Genomic DNA, 15,492 nt, shown 5'->3' on the forward strand with positions numbered 1-15,492 from the left:
TGAGTTTGAGGCCAGCCTGGTCTACAGAGTGAGTTCCAGGATAGGCAGGGCTACACAGAAAAACAAAACAAAACACACACAAAAAACTAAACAAACAAACAAAACCCCCTCACAAAAAACCAGCAAGCAAGCAAACAAAGAGAATGACCACTTCAGAGCCAGGAAGACTGAGCGAGGAGACCACAGGGGAGCTGCTGTTGCAGGATATTTGATCCAATTGTGAACCCCAAGATTGTGGACTGTAAAAACCTGTTTATTGTTTGGTGTGGCTCAGGCCTAGCACACATTTTTAATCCAAGAGCTTTCTGTAACAGGATTAAATAAAGTTAACCTTAGGTCAAAAGGTGAAACAAGAAACCAGAAACCAGCTGACAGGGAGTGTGAACAGAAAGGAGGGACTTTGGGTTGAGGGCTATTTGAGACAGCGTGGAGAAGGGGCTTTTGGCTTTTTCCTTCTGGGACGTGAGCTGAGTAGGAAGGTCAGCTGAGTGCTTTCTCTGCATCTGAGCTAGTAGGCTTTCACCACAGCATCTGGCTCCTCAGTCTTTAATAGTAAAATCAAAGGATTGGGATTTTGTTTTCAGAAACAACTGTGGGAAAGAATAAGCCTTGTCACAGGTGGGAGCAGTCTTGGCTGGCTTTACCCTTGGGCCACCTGGACTATTATCTTTCTAATGGACCCTCTCCGGGAGAAGGAGAAGGTCCTTCCCACGTGACTCACGCAGTTGGGAAAGAGAGAATAACAAAGTCAGCTGCAGAGAGAGCATGCAGAGCAGCGGACCAGCTGGACCAGCATGCTGGCCAGAGAGACACCTAAGGACCCGTCCTGTGGGACAGCTACTGGAAGGTTCACTCTTTTGTCCCTTTAACCTTTTTCCTTCTTGTATAAGCTAGTTGGGTTGTATAATAAAGTTTAATTGCTAAGAAACAGAGTCAACAAACAACAGAGCTGCTTCCATCAGCCAAGCAAAACCTAAGTGTTAAGGAACGTCCTTGCAGGCCCAAGTTTTCTTTCTTGGAGTTGCTAATACTATTTGGGAGATTTCTCTGAGAATCAACCATATGAAACAAAGTCCATTTAAGCACTCATTAAGTATTACATGCTAATTTTTGTTGTTGTTGTTTTGCTTTGTTTTTGAGACAAGGTTTCTCTGTGTAGACTTGGCTGTCCTGGAACTCTGTAGACCAGGCTGGCCTCAAACTCACAGAGATCCACCTGCCTCTGCCTCCTACGTTCTGGGATTAAAGGTGTGCACCACCACTGCCTGGCCACATAATAATTTTAAAAAAGCTTTATGAAGGGGTAAGGGGAATAAAAGAGACTTCGTACTCCAAGCACACAACTTTACAGATTCATCAGATAGGCATTCTACAATCATTTCTTCTAATTTGGTAGATATATGCCCATACTGGCATCAGCTCAATGAAGACAATAAACTTAAGTATCTATTAACATCCAGTAAAATCTGCAGCCCTATATAATTTCTCCTTTTGACCCTGGTAACTATTGATCTGCTTTCTGGCAAGAAGCTTAACTTACTGTGCGCTTAGCTTCACGTGCTCTGTGCATGCTGAATCACAGTGTGCCTTCAGTGTCATACTTTTTCACTCAACATACTTTGGAGATTCAGCCATGTTATAGTCTATCAATATATGAATATATTGCTGCTTATCTATTTACTTATTGATAGGACATTGAGTTATTGCCATTTCCTCATTTTTAGTTTTTTATTAGGAATTTATTTTATTTGTAACTCTATGTTCAGATGTGTCTGGTGTGCTTATATGCACATGAGTGTAGTTGCCACGGAGGCTGGAAGAGGGCGTCATGTCCCCGGGACTGTCCTCTATAAGGTCTCGACTGAGCTGCTTGACATGCGTGCTGGATTTGAGACAGGGTCTCACTATGTAGACCAGGCTGTACTGAAATGCAGACATCCTCCTGCCTCTGCCTCCCAAGTGCTGAGATTAAAGGTGTTCACCTAGCATATATGGTTCTTTTATCTTCAAGCGTACTGAAGTGCTTGTGCCCTATGTAAGTGATCAAGCCATCCTTGCACCCACATCCACTCGGACGGTTCTTAGCTGCACCACCCAGAACTTCAGTGCCTCAGAATACAGGGAAAGGGGAGACAGACGCTGTGTCTTGTTCCAGAGCTGGGGACGGCACCAGTTTTCACCACTAGGATATCAGCTCTCAGTTCTTTACACATCTTTATCTGATGAAAAAGTTCCCTTCTATTCTTTTGCGTAAGCCAGATTGACTCGGATATTCAATGGCTTCTCTATCTTGCTCCCCAGTATGGTGACTGACATCCATAGACCTTTAAACGCTGTACACCAACCTCAAAGGGGACGGATGATGTGCTCATCTTTACACACTGTTAATTCAGTTTGCTAACATGGGGTTTTAGAACTTTACCTCTTTGTTCACCGAGACATCAGCTATCAGGGTGATGAAGCCCTCAGAACAAGGCGAATGTACCTGTTGACGCTTTACAAAGTTAGCATTTGCTCTCCCATAAATGCGTGACAGAATTCACCATTAAAATCTGCACCTAGTTTGAGGCCAGCCTGGTCTGCAAAGTGAGTCCTGAACAGCCAATGCTATACAGAGTAATCCAGTCTTTAGGGGAAAAAAAACCAAAACAAAACAAACAAAAAAACCAACTGCACCTAGCTAGGTGCAGTGGCTTATGTGCACAGCCCCAGCACTGGGAGGCTGAAACAGGAGGAAGGCTTTAAGTTCAAGGCCAATGTAGGCTAGAAGGACCCTGTCAAAAAATTTTAAAATGGATAGTTTATTAACGCACTAACTAAGCTAACTTGGCTTCCTCCCAGTACACATTCCAGAGATACTTGCACTTTGTAGCTTTCCCTGCTTCAGCTCCCCTCCTGTCTTCTGGACCTCTGCCCCTGGCTGACTCCCTTACTTCCTCCCTCTAACCTCTCCTCCCCTGGCTGGCAGGAAGTCCAGCCCTATTCTCTCCCCTGCTCAGCGATTGGCTGTAAGCTGCTTTATTGGCATAGCAGGGGAGAATTGGAGAGCAGTGTTTATACAACATTGAGCCAGGAGATTCTCAGAACAAGGATTTTAACAAGATTTAATAAGCATTTGAATCACACAATAACCTTATGCCTACAGTTTATATGACTTAAATCATATTTTTATTTTTTTCGGGCATGTTTGTCTGTATACCATGTGCGTACAGTGCCCGAGGAGGCTAGAAGAGGGGTGTAGGATTCCCTGGAACTGGAATTAGAGAGTTCTTAGACACCAGCCTCCTTCTCCTCCTCCTTCTCTTCTTATTCTCTCTCTCTGCCTCTCCCCTCCCCCCAGATTTATTTAATTTTACATGTGTAAGTGTTGGCTCTGTTTTTTAACAATTAAACTTTATTATATAACCCAACTAGCTTACACAAGAAGGAAAAAAGATTAAAGGGGCAAAAGAATGAACCTTTCGGTATCCATTCCACGGGATGGGTCCTTCAGTGTCTCTCTGCCCCCCCCCCCCCCCTGTTTGCTGTTCTCCACGCGCTCAAGCCCGGGCTGAACTTGTTGTTCTCTCTTTTCTACCTGCCTGAGTCACATGGGAAGGGTGGTCTCCTTCTCCCATTGAGGGTCAATTAGAAAAACAATAGCCCAGTTGGGGTTCCCAGGTCTGTTTTTTGAATTCCAGGCCCAGGATGGCTCCACTCAGTCTGTCACAAGGTATTCATGGGGTGTACCAAGGATAAAACCCGCCAAGACTGTTTTTACCTGTGACAAAGTTTAATCTTTCTCACATGTAAGTGTTCTGTCTACAGTATGTACATGCACATGGGTGCTGGGAATAAAACCCAGGACCTCTAGAAAAGCAGCCAGCACTCTTAACTGCTGAGCCACCTCTCCAGCTCCAACTTAAATAATTTTAAACTCAACACCTGCTTTACAGCACAGAATGTCCATTCTGTAGTACCCGGCTGACCTGGTGCTTGGCAGCCTTCCTGTCTGTTGGGCTGATTCCTGACTGAGGAGGGATGAGACTGCTGACCATGCCTGAGGGCACATCCATTTCTCCTTATAGCTATTGTATTTTGAAAGAAAACCTGCTACTTAATTTACAATGAATACAATTACTACTCTTTCCTGAAGACATGGCCTTTTCTATTCTTGGGACTGTTCATTGCTCCAGTTTGTCAGATATTAACACAGCCACTTCAGCTGTCTTTTAAAGAATCAGTTTCCTGCCGGGTGTGGTGGCACACACCTTTAATCCTAGCACTTGGGAGGCAGAGGCAGGAGGATTTCTGTGAGTTTGAGGACAGTCTGGAGCCTGGTGTACAAAGAGTGTCCAGGATAGCCAAGGCTACAGAGAAACCCTGTCTTGAAAAAACAAACAAAACAAAACAAAAAGAATCAGTTTCCCATGCTATGTTATTATCCTACTTTGCTTTCTGTTGCTATGATAAAGACCACGGCCAAAACCAAGTTAGGGAGGAAAAGATTTATTTGGCTTATATTTATTTCCTGATTAAAGTCTACCACTGAGAGAAGCCAAGACAGGAACTTAAGCAAAGACCTCAGAGGAATGCTGTTTACTGGCTTGCTCCCCATACTCTGCTCAGGCTTCTTTTCTTCTTCCTTCCTTCCTTCCTTCCTCCTCCTCTTCTTCTTCTAAGATTTATTTACTTATTACACATATAGTATTCTGCCTGCATGTGTGTCTGCACGCCAGAAAAGGGTACCAGATCTCATTATAGATGGTTGTCATTGCTGGGAATTGAACTCAGAGGACCTCTGGACAAACAGTCAGTGCTCTTAACCTCTGACCCATCTCTCCAGCCCCAGGCTGCTTTCTTATACAACTTAGGAACACTTGCCCAGTAGTGGTACCACCCACAATGGACTGAACTCTCCCACATTAATCAAGAAAATGTCCCACAGACCAATTTACTAGAGGCACTTCCTCAACTGAGGCTTCCTTTTCTTAGGTGTCTCTAGTTCATGTCATATTAACAAAAGTCACTCAGCATAGTCATGTTATCTTTTAACTTCAATTTACCCATTTTCCACTCACTGCTGTGTACCATTCCTCACCAGGACCCCGGCTACACAGCAAGTCCATCCTCCCCACTGGGCCAGACTCCTGTGTGGGACCCTGGGTCTTTCATCTTCCTCTTATCAAGTACACAGGACCGAATGAGTCAAGTCTTGTTTTTCCAATACCAATAACAACTAAAAGCAGGCATTATCTACAAGCACACAAGAATGACTAAAGAGAAACAGGGGCAGGGAGAGACCAACCATACTGACTCATCAGTTCCACCGTAGACACAGGACTGCACTTAGATGACTATGAAGAAGGCAGCTAGGGAACAGTTTCCTGGGGATGGGGCGGGGGCAGGTAGAAACCTTGCCAGTGTAGCATTCCCACCTGCTCCACAGGTGAGGAAAAATGCTGCTAGAGTGCTAGCAATCACTTCAGGAAATCTATACCCATGCGCAGTTGCTGGCAAGGTGCATTTTTATAAAGAGACACGACTCCCTTCAGTAGAAAGCGTGACATTACTGTCTTGTGACACCAGAAGTTCTCAAGCACACCCAAGAAATGGAGCTACTGGCTTGGTCCTATCAAAAATCAATTCACGCTAGGCACGGTGGCACACGCCTTTAGTCCCTGCCCTTTGGAGGCAGAGGCAGGTGGATCTCCATGAGTTTGAGGCCAGCCTGGTCTACAAAGTGAGCCCAGGACAGACAAGGCTACAGAGAGAAACCCTGTGTTGAAAAACCTCAAACCAAAAAACCAAACCAAAAAACCCCACAGAAAAACAAGCAAACAAACAAAAATCAATTCACATTTCTAAGGAAAATATGAAGAACCTTCACAGGAACAGGGCTGTGTTACCCAGTTAAGCAAAAAAGGTGAGCTGTATGCTTATGTGTGTCTGAGCTCAAAGCAAAGGGGATGATGAGTCACAACAGAGAAAATACTTTAATAGAACTACCAAATATCCCAATATTTATGATTTGGTATTAGGGCTAGGGTGTGGCTCAGCAGCAGAGCACTTTCTTAGCATGTTTGATGTTGAGTTCCATCCCAATACCAAAAGAGCAGCAGCAATAATAAATTAAGAGGTTTACATCACCTCAGCTAGTAGCCACTGTCCCCAGCAGCCACTCGAAAGGTGATAGTTGTCACACAACAGACATGGCTGAACCTCGAGGACATGGTGCTGGGTGAAGAAAGTTAGCCACAGGTCATTTACTTGCAACTGCAAATCTATAAAGCAGACAGATAGGCGTGTCTCTTCTGCTGAGGGGCAGTGTGAGGGGAAGGATGGGGTGATTACTTAATGGCCACAGGGTGATTTTCTATGATGATAAAGTCTAACAAGCAGTGACAGGTGGCAGTAGTACATACTTGTAAATATACTATAAAGGCCATGAACTGTGAAAAGATTTCAGTCCTTCCAGATTCTCAGTGTCTGCATTGTGGATTAAATTTTAACCAGAGAAAACCACTTGCCTCCATACTGAATATGGATACACTTTGCTTATTGCCTTGTTTCAGTAAGAAGACTACACTATTTATTACGTGTATTAGAAATTATACAATCTAGAGATGATTTAAAGATCACAGGAGCAGGACTGAAGAGATGGTGCAGTAATAGAGAGCACTTGCTACCCCTGCAGAGAATCCAGCTTCAGCTGCCAACTCACATGGAGCCTCAGTCACCTACAATCCAGTTCCGGGGATCTGATGCCCTCTTCTGGCCTCCATGGGCACCAGGTATGCAGACAAAACATTCATATATATAAAATAAAATAAATCTTGAGAAAGAGAGATCATAGTTGGGAGCTGGGTGTAGTAGCACATGTCTTTAGTCCTAGCACTTGGAGACAAAGGCAGGAGGATCTCTGTGAGTTTGAGGCCAGCCTGGTTTACAGAGTGAGACCCTATCTTGATGACGACGACAACAACACTCCCAAAAGATAAGTAGATATGCATAAGTTACATGGAAGAAATATGACATTCTTCTATATTGACAGTCCCTGGCCCTTCATGCCACTTTGCTTCATGCATTTTTTAAAGCAAAGGAAGTACATGAGTCACGGTATTTGACTGGAAAATGATTTTAAAGAGTTGGAATCCTGCATGTGATTTTGTGCTTCCCCTCTCTGGAGCAGTGTGGTTCTTCTAGAAAGTACTAAGGATTATTAGTATGTGGGAAACCTTTCAACCACAATGCAGTCTACAGTAGTTTATCACCAAGCTACCAGTTACCCTTGGCAAAACCTGGCTTGCTCTACAGCCTATGAGCTGCCCTGTGGTGCTTCCGTCTAGTAAATGTCACTTTACGGCACGCACACATGTGCATACACGCACTCACGCACGCACGCAGGCATGAACACACGCACTTGGCCTGCCAGCCAGACACAAGCCTGATAACAAGTCACTAAAGCTCTTTGACCATGAGGCAGTAAACAAAGTAGGTTAAGTAGGATTTTAAAAAGTTACATTTATTACCAGGCATGGTGATGCAAGCCTTTGATATCAGCACTGGGGAGGGAGAGGCAGGCGGATCTCTATGAGTTCAAGGCCAGCCTGGTATACAAAGAAGTTCCAGGACAGCCAGGGTCACACACAGAGAAACCCTATTTTGAACAATCAAACAAGAACTGTCCCCCCCAAATTATTTATTTACTTAACACAGAGTGGGAATGTATGGAGGTCAGAGGACAAATAATGGGAGTTGGTTCTCTTTTTACCATATGGGTCACAGGGATTGAATTCAGGTCAAGCGTCAGGCTTGGCAGCAAATGCCTTTACCTTCTGAGACACCTCATCAAATTCCTGGAGCAGGGCTTTACTGACAGCTCTGGAGATGACCTGTGGATGCGCTAGGTCAGCACTCAAGTGGGATGACTTTGGTTAAGAATTATGACTGGCAGTCACAGGCCGGGATTGGAGAGAAAAGAGCAAAGTAAAAAAATCTACATGACAGGTCGAATTGGCAGGATAACACTGAATTAACCCCTGGAAGAGAAGTACTGGGGCTCGGGGGAGCCACTGCAGCCTAATCTAGACAATGGGTGAGTCCCACCTACCTCTTGGCTGAGGCTGGAGACTTGGCCACAATGACAGCATTCCTATAATCCGGGATCTGTGACAGACAAGAGGCCGGGGATTACTACCTTGTCTAAGAGGCTATTCCAACAACCAACACACAAACCTTCTAACAGGCTCAAAAGTATCATCTGGTCATTTCAAGTTTCACCAAAAAAAGAAAAAGTTCAAAGTAAAATCTCCCTTTGAAAACCAAAGATGAAATGTTCTCAGTACAGAAAAACTTGCTAATGTAGTATAGATGCTCTCTTAAGAAGCTAACAGAAAGAGTGGAGAGGTGGCTCAGCCACTAACCTGATTTGCTATACAAGTGTGAGCTGAGCCTGACTCCCCAGCACCCACATAAAAGCTGTGTTTGTAACCCTCTTGCTGGGAGTGGGGAGAGTAGAGTGGAGTCAGGCAGATCTCTAAGGTAATCAATGAATCCTCAAAAAGCAAGGTGAACTGAAGAAGGCACAGAACCCTGGCTTCTGGATTCCACCAACATGCGTGCACACACATATATGCACACACACATGTATAATCCACACACACACATTAACAAAGCAAAACAAAAGAATTAACAGAAGCAAACCAGGTGTGGCGGTGTGTGCCTGTAATCTCAATTGGATTACCTAGGAGGCTGGTATGAACCTGCTTCGATAAATGAAGACTTTTCATGACTCCCACATGAATGTCAATGAAACAACAGAAGGATGATATTCACTGAGCCTGAATCCAAGCTAATGTCATATCTAAAATACTGTGGTTCAAACAGGTGACAAACACACTGTAGTCACTTCATGCTGAGGGCCCTCATTTGTAAAAAGTCAGCCTCGTGTCTTAAAAAGAAAGACAGTAAGGGCCCTTGAAACTAACAAAGTAACAGTAACAGACAGGTGTTGTAGCAACTTTAATCCCAGCACTCAGTGGGCAGAGAGGCAGGCAGAACACTGAGTTGAGGCCAGCCTAGTCTACATAGTAAGACCTATCTCAAAACAAACCAACCGACCGCTTAGAAGAAAACCCAAGTACCGAGAGCAAGGTGAGGTGGTGCATGCCTGTAACCCTAGCAAGCAGGAGGTAGAGGCAGGAGGATCAGGACTTTAGGGCCAGTCTAGGTTAAATGGAACTGTCCCCCAAAAATAAAAAACAAAGCAAGACAAAAACCCCCTGAGAACTAAATAATCAGCCACCTCAGGAACTTTGTCATTGTTGGAAAATTAAGTACTCAGCGATTAAAGTGGTGATTAGGGAAGATGTTGTGGTTACCATGTTTGTATGCACGGAACAGAAGCATTGCTAAGCTGAGAAGCAGTTTTCTGTTTCTGATTTCATATCAACAGTATTTTCAAACTCTATTCTGAAAACATAACCAATTCATATGTGCCACTGTTCCACTGAAGAACATTCCCCCTGCTGTTTCCTCACATGCCACGGCAATTAAAAACAACAACAACCACCTTGAATTGTATGTGTAAAGGTGGTTTTTCTACATGTACGGCTACGTACCATGCAGAGGTCAGAAGAGGACACTGGATCCCTGAGAACTGGAGGCACAGACTATTGTGAGCCACCTTGTGGATGCTGGGAACTGGTTCTCTGGCAAAGTATCCAGTGCTTTTCACTGCTGAACCATGTCTCTAGCCCCAACACTATGAATCTTAACACAGGTGGTTGTGGCATCCAAAGGCCAGCTAGCCAGCAAGTGTTCAGTAAATGAACAAAAATGCTGACTCGACTTGCAGGCAGCAGAAAGACATACCTACCCAATGTTCTCAGGCAAGAAAGCAGAAAATGTATTCACTTAGGAACTTTTTTTGAACTGTCTCATGCACTTCTTTGACTCATCAAATAACATTGCACCCTGCCAAAAGACAGTATAACAGCCAACAAAGCCATTAATAAAACCAAAGGACTCTAATAAAAGTAGGCCCATTGTCTCTTCAGAAGGCAAAACAGGAAGTTCTTATAAATACAAAGATTAAGGTTTGATGAGAAAGAAGAAATCTAGGAGGAAGCTATTAATCCAGATAAGCAGCTCAGCAACTGGCTAAAAGGGAAAAAAGCTAATAAGCAAATGTGGGAAGAGAGAGGAAATCCCCTAGAATGCTGTACTTAAGGACGCAAGTGTTAGACCAAGACAGAAATCAAGTGCAGTAACTCCAATCTGGCCCACACAGTAAGTGCCAACCTCATAGAAGTAAGTTATGGCCAGATCCAGTGTGAACACTCAGGAGGTTATGGCTGGATCCAGTGTGAACACTCAGGAGGTTACGGCCAGATCCAGGGTGAACACTCAGGAGGTTATGGCTGGATCCAGTGTGAACACTCAGGAGGTTACGGCCAGATCCAGGGTGAACACTCAGGAGGTTATGGCTGGATCCAGGATGAACACTCAGGAGGTTATGGCTGGATCCGGTGTGAACACTCAGGAGGTTATGGCCAGATACAGTGGGAAGACGCAAGAGGGTTAGGTGATATCCAGAGTTCAAGATCAGCTTGGGTAACAAAACAGAACCCCATCTCAAAATAAACCAGTAAACAAATGGACTGAAAGAGTAATTATTTTTAATTACTCTTACATATAACTTTAAAGAAAACACGCAGATGTTCTATACATCTTTCTTCTAAATAGCATTCTGGATCATTTCACTATGAATGGTTGTGCTGGTGTCTGCACTGTAGACCTAAGTGGACTCAACCCATCACACCCTTGGGTGTGCCTGCACGAGTGTTTTCATGAAGGTCTGACTGAGGAGGAGACTCACCCTGAACATGGGTGGCAATGATGGACTGGGTCCTGGGCTGAACAAGAAGACATGGAGCTGAGCAGAAGCCTTCACCTCTCTGCTTCCTGACTGTGGATGCTGTGTGACCAGCGGCCCTCACACTCCTGTCAATCATGCCTCCCCACTATGCAGACAGTAACTAACACTGTGAGTCAAGAGAAACCCTTTCTCCTTCAGCTGCTTTTGTCAGAACGTCTGTCACAGAAGACAGGAAGTAACTAATACTATGCCTTTGTCTGTTCACCAAACGCATTGAGACCCTGCCAGAGGGAACAGCCAAGCAAATGAAACCACTGGCAAAACAAAAGCACTCTAAAAACAAGGCCTGGGGAAAGGCCTGGATTGTCAACCAGAAAACATGCTTCAGAAATGTCCAAAGCGCTGCCCTTAAATACAGCACCGAGAAATGAAGCTCTCTGGAAAAGTTACTACAGAGAAACACTGCATGTGTTAACAACAGCTCCTAAAAGTAAAATACTATAAACCAAAATCATAAAAGGCTTCTTAATTAGCAGATCACAAATATTTGTAAGACTAAAAAATTGGGGAAACTTTTGGGGCAAGATCGTGGAACAAAACCTGCCTCTGTGTGGCCCAACAAAGGTCAGCTTAAGAACAGATAGTATTTTAAAGAGATGAGTTTTTCTTCAGATATTAACAAGGAGGGGCTAATGAAATGAGACATTAGGGGGAAAGGCCATCAAAATGGATGAGAAATATGAAACATGGATGAAAAGTCAGCAATGTGGAACTCAAAATGCAATAAATACAAGAAGTGGGTGAGGAAGAGACAGCTTGGCAGTTTGGAGTACCGCTTGATCTTCAGACAGCTGGGGTGCAACTCCCAGCACCACATGGTGGTCCATAACCATCGGTAACTCCATTTCTAGGAGACCTGATGCCCTCTTCTGGCGTCTGTGGGTACCAGGCACACACATACATACATGAAAGCAAAATAGCCATATACATAAAAACTCAGGAAAAAAGAGCTGAGCAAAAAAAGTTTTTTACAGGCCAGGGGTGGTAGTGCACATCGTTAATCCCAGCACTAGGGAAGCAGAAGCAGGCAGATCGCTGTGAGTTTGAGGCTAGCCTGGTCTACAAAGCAGGTCCAGGACAGCCAAGGCTACACAGAGAAACCCTGTCTGGAACCCTCCCCCTCCCCCCCAATTTTTTTTTGGAACAGATATGAACTTTTAGAGACTTGCATTTATGAAATACGAAAGTTCTTTAGGCAGAATACAGGAAGTTTTGGTCCTTTAGGAAAAACCCAAAGAAACAAAAACTCTATCATCCCAGATGATTAAATAAAGTTACAGCTAGCTTACCTCTTCTTGAATATACTGTAACAGGAATGGGGAAGCTCTTAAATTATCCACTGGAATATTGAAGAAGCCCTGGATCTCCTTCTGGTGTAAATCCATAGTGATGAGATGAGTTAGACCTTCAAATACAAGCAGGTTAAACATGTCAACAGTACCACAGTACTCTAAGACACAGAGAACAATGGCCAAGCAAACACTCTCCTATAACTCTTGCAGAGGAGGTGAGTTTGGTTGCCAGCACACACGTCAAGCTAATAATCACCTATAATTCCAGTTCCAGGGGCTGAGACCCTCTTTTGGCCTCTAGAAACCTACATGCATATACACATATCCACACACACACACATTAAAGAAAAAGCACTTCAGCTGAGCAGTGGTGGTGCACACCTTTAATCCCAGTACACAGGAGGCAGAAGCAGGCCAATCTCTGAGTTCAAGACCAGCTTGGTCTACAGAGTGAGTTCCAGGGCAGTCATGGCTATACATGGAAACCTTGTCTTGAAAAACCAAAACTCAGGCTGGGCATGGTGGCACACACCTTTAATCCCAGCACTTGGGAAACAGAGACAGGCAGACCACTGTGGGTTCGAGGCCAGCCTGGTCTACAAAACATCCTTTGTTGATGCTTGTCAGTGTTTCCGAGAGGTTCAGTGGTCAGCACTGACAGGATTTACAATCAATCACCTAGGAGATAAATCTTGGGAGACACACTGTGAGGTGTAGCCTCTGGTATGCCTGTGAGGATTACTTTGGTTACAATGAGGCAAGAATACTCTATTTTATTTTTTAAAATATTTTATTTAACTTTAATCTATGTGCATTGGTGTGAGGGTGTCAGATCTTGGAGTTACAGACAGCTGTGAGTTGCCATGTGGGTGCTGGGAATTGAACCCGGGTCCTTCGGAAGAGCAGGCAGTGCTCTTAACCACTGAGCCACCTCTCCAGCCCCCCCCCCTTTAAAAAAAAATTATTATTATGTATACACTCTCTGCCTGCATGCACATTTGCAGGCCAGAAGAGGGCATCAGGTCACATTATAGATGGTTGTGAGCCACCACGTGGTGGCTGGGAATTGAACTCAGGACTTCTGGAAGAGCAGTCAGTGCTCTTAACCACTGAGCCATCTCTCCAGACCAAGAAAACTCACTTTAAATGTGGGCGACACCACAGCCTGGGCTGGTGTCTGGGGCTGCATAAGGGGGAAGTTAGCAGGTCCAGCAGTCATCACTTTTTACTTCCTGACTGCAAACGCGGTATGATGACTTGCTCTAAGTGCCGGCCACCTTAGCTGCTATGATATATATGATGGAGTGTACCTCAAACTGTCAGTCAAAATAAACTTTCTCCGAGCAAGGCGTGGTGGCCACGCCTTTAATCCCAGCCCTCCGGAGGCAGAGGCAGGGGGATTGCTGTGAGTTTGAGGCCAGCCTGGTTTACAAAGTGAGTCCAGGACAGCCAAGGCTACACAGAGAAATCTTGTCTAGAAAAAAAACCAAACCAACCAAACAAACAAAAAAAACTTTCTCTTCCTTAAATTGTTTTGTTAGGTTGAATAATATAAGTAACTAGCACAGGTTGCACATGGCTGAGGTTGCTGGAGTTTACTTTTTTTGAAGCTGTGCTTTGTTTCTGCTTTCTTTGCAAAGCTACACTGGAATACGTATTCTGTAAGTGTCTGTAAAAAGCAGTGACCTGGGGAAGCTTCATTCTTTTGTCTGCACAAATTTCTGTGATAAATACCGCATATAACCATGCACACTCACATATAAGAACACACATACACAGGCATCTGGCACATACAAGGAGAACAATGAAAGTATTTACAAACAAATATAAAATTCTCAGGTTGTGGAATGAACAGAAAGCCTACAGAATAGGAGAAAATCTTTGCTGGCTACATGTTAGATAGGGGAAGTGTTATCTAGAATATAAAGAAATGCACAAATTAAACACCAACAAACAAAAACAACCAAAACACACACACACACACACACACACACACACACAACCAAACCCAGAAACTGCTAATCAATCAGTAGGTGAATGCACTTAACAGATAGTTCTCAAAAGTCATCCAAATGGCCAACAAATATTTTGCCATGTTTGACATCTTGAGCCATCAGGGAAACACAAAATAAAACTACTTTGAGGTGTATGTGGTGAGGCATGCCTTAACTGCTTGCCTCTTGCTTGCAACTTGAACTTGTTGTGGTGTCCTTACAATGAAAAGAAAAGGTGTTTACCTCTATTTTTGATTGTTAACTCTGGCAGGATTTTGGTATTGTCATTTCTATGGCCTATTCTATTTGTAAATGCTTGTCCTTTCACACCTGCCCAAAATATGAAGGTCAAACAGCCCTCTTTGCCTAAAGGCAACCTAAGAGATGTTCAGGCGTTGTCTTACTGCTGATTGGTTATAATAAGGAGCTGACAGCCAATATCTGGAGCAGAAAGCAGAGAGAGGGCCATGAAAGAGGGTTGTAAGCAGAGATGGGACAATAGATGGAGACACAAAAGGAGACTAGGGTTTAAGTTAGAAGCTAGAAAGTCTGCCGCAGCAAAAGACCTAAAGCTTTAAACTATACAGAAGTCTCTATTCTTTATTATTGAACCCCTAGAGGAATCCATGGAAGCCCTGCAATATGAACGGTTGTTTAAGGCCAGCCTAGTCAACTTAATGAGACCCTGTCTCAAAAAAGTCAACCAAGCTAGGAGGTGGAGGCACACACCTTTAATCCCAGTACTCGGGAGGTAGAGGCAGGTGGATCTCCATGAGTTCGAGGCCAGCCTTCTCTATAAAAAGAGACAGGATAGCAAAGGCTATACAGATACACAGAGAAGCTCTGTTTGGAAAAATCAAAAAACAAAACAAAAGCCAACTAAAGACACCTTCCTAACACACAACTACTTTGAGATTCCACCCTCCCCCTAGTCAGAATGGTAATCATCAAAAAAATGAGTAACAGTGATTGTTGTCAAGGATATGGGGAAAGAGCAACACTATTCACTGCTAGTGGGCGTATAATAATTTCTATTGGTTTGGCCTACAAAGCCAATAACTGACACAGAGTCTGAAACATACTACGTGCCAAGCAGAATCTAAACTGATATAAGTCTACTCATAAACTAAACAAACTACTCTAAACCTCGTACATACATATATCCCAAGCACTTGCCACTATGATCCTTGGAGACTTCTCTCTCCTTCCCTGTCAACTGTCTTCTTTTCCCTCTCAACTGTCAATCCTTGGCTCTGACCCCTCCTCTCCAGGAAGTCCAACCTTC

At 44.0% G+C, this 15,492-nt stretch overlaps 1 protein-coding gene across 3 annotated transcripts in view; it reads right to left on the reverse strand.

The window, feature by feature from the left end:
• The window catches only part of Prpsap2 (phosphoribosyl pyrophosphate synthetase associated protein 2), a 41,824-nt gene that overhangs the window by 10,829 nt on the left and 15,503 nt on the right, over positions 1-15,492 (reverse strand). For all 3 annotated transcript variants that reach the window (XM_051167209.1, XM_051167210.1, XM_051167211.1), the window contains 2 exons: positions 12,211-12,326; positions 8,093-8,148 (listed from right to left, as the gene is read on the reverse strand). In XM_051167209.1, the coding sequence (XP_051023166.1) occupies positions 8,093-8,148; positions 12,211-12,326 (172 nt within the window). The remainder of the gene's footprint in view (positions 1-8,092; positions 8,149-12,210; positions 12,327-15,492) is intronic.

Source organism: Acomys russatus, chromosome 25 (genome assembly GCF_903995435.1).
Source record: "Acomys russatus chromosome 25, mAcoRus1.1, whole genome shotgun sequence".
Classification (NCBI taxonomy): Eukaryota; Metazoa; Chordata; class Mammalia; order Rodentia; family Muridae; genus Acomys; species Acomys russatus.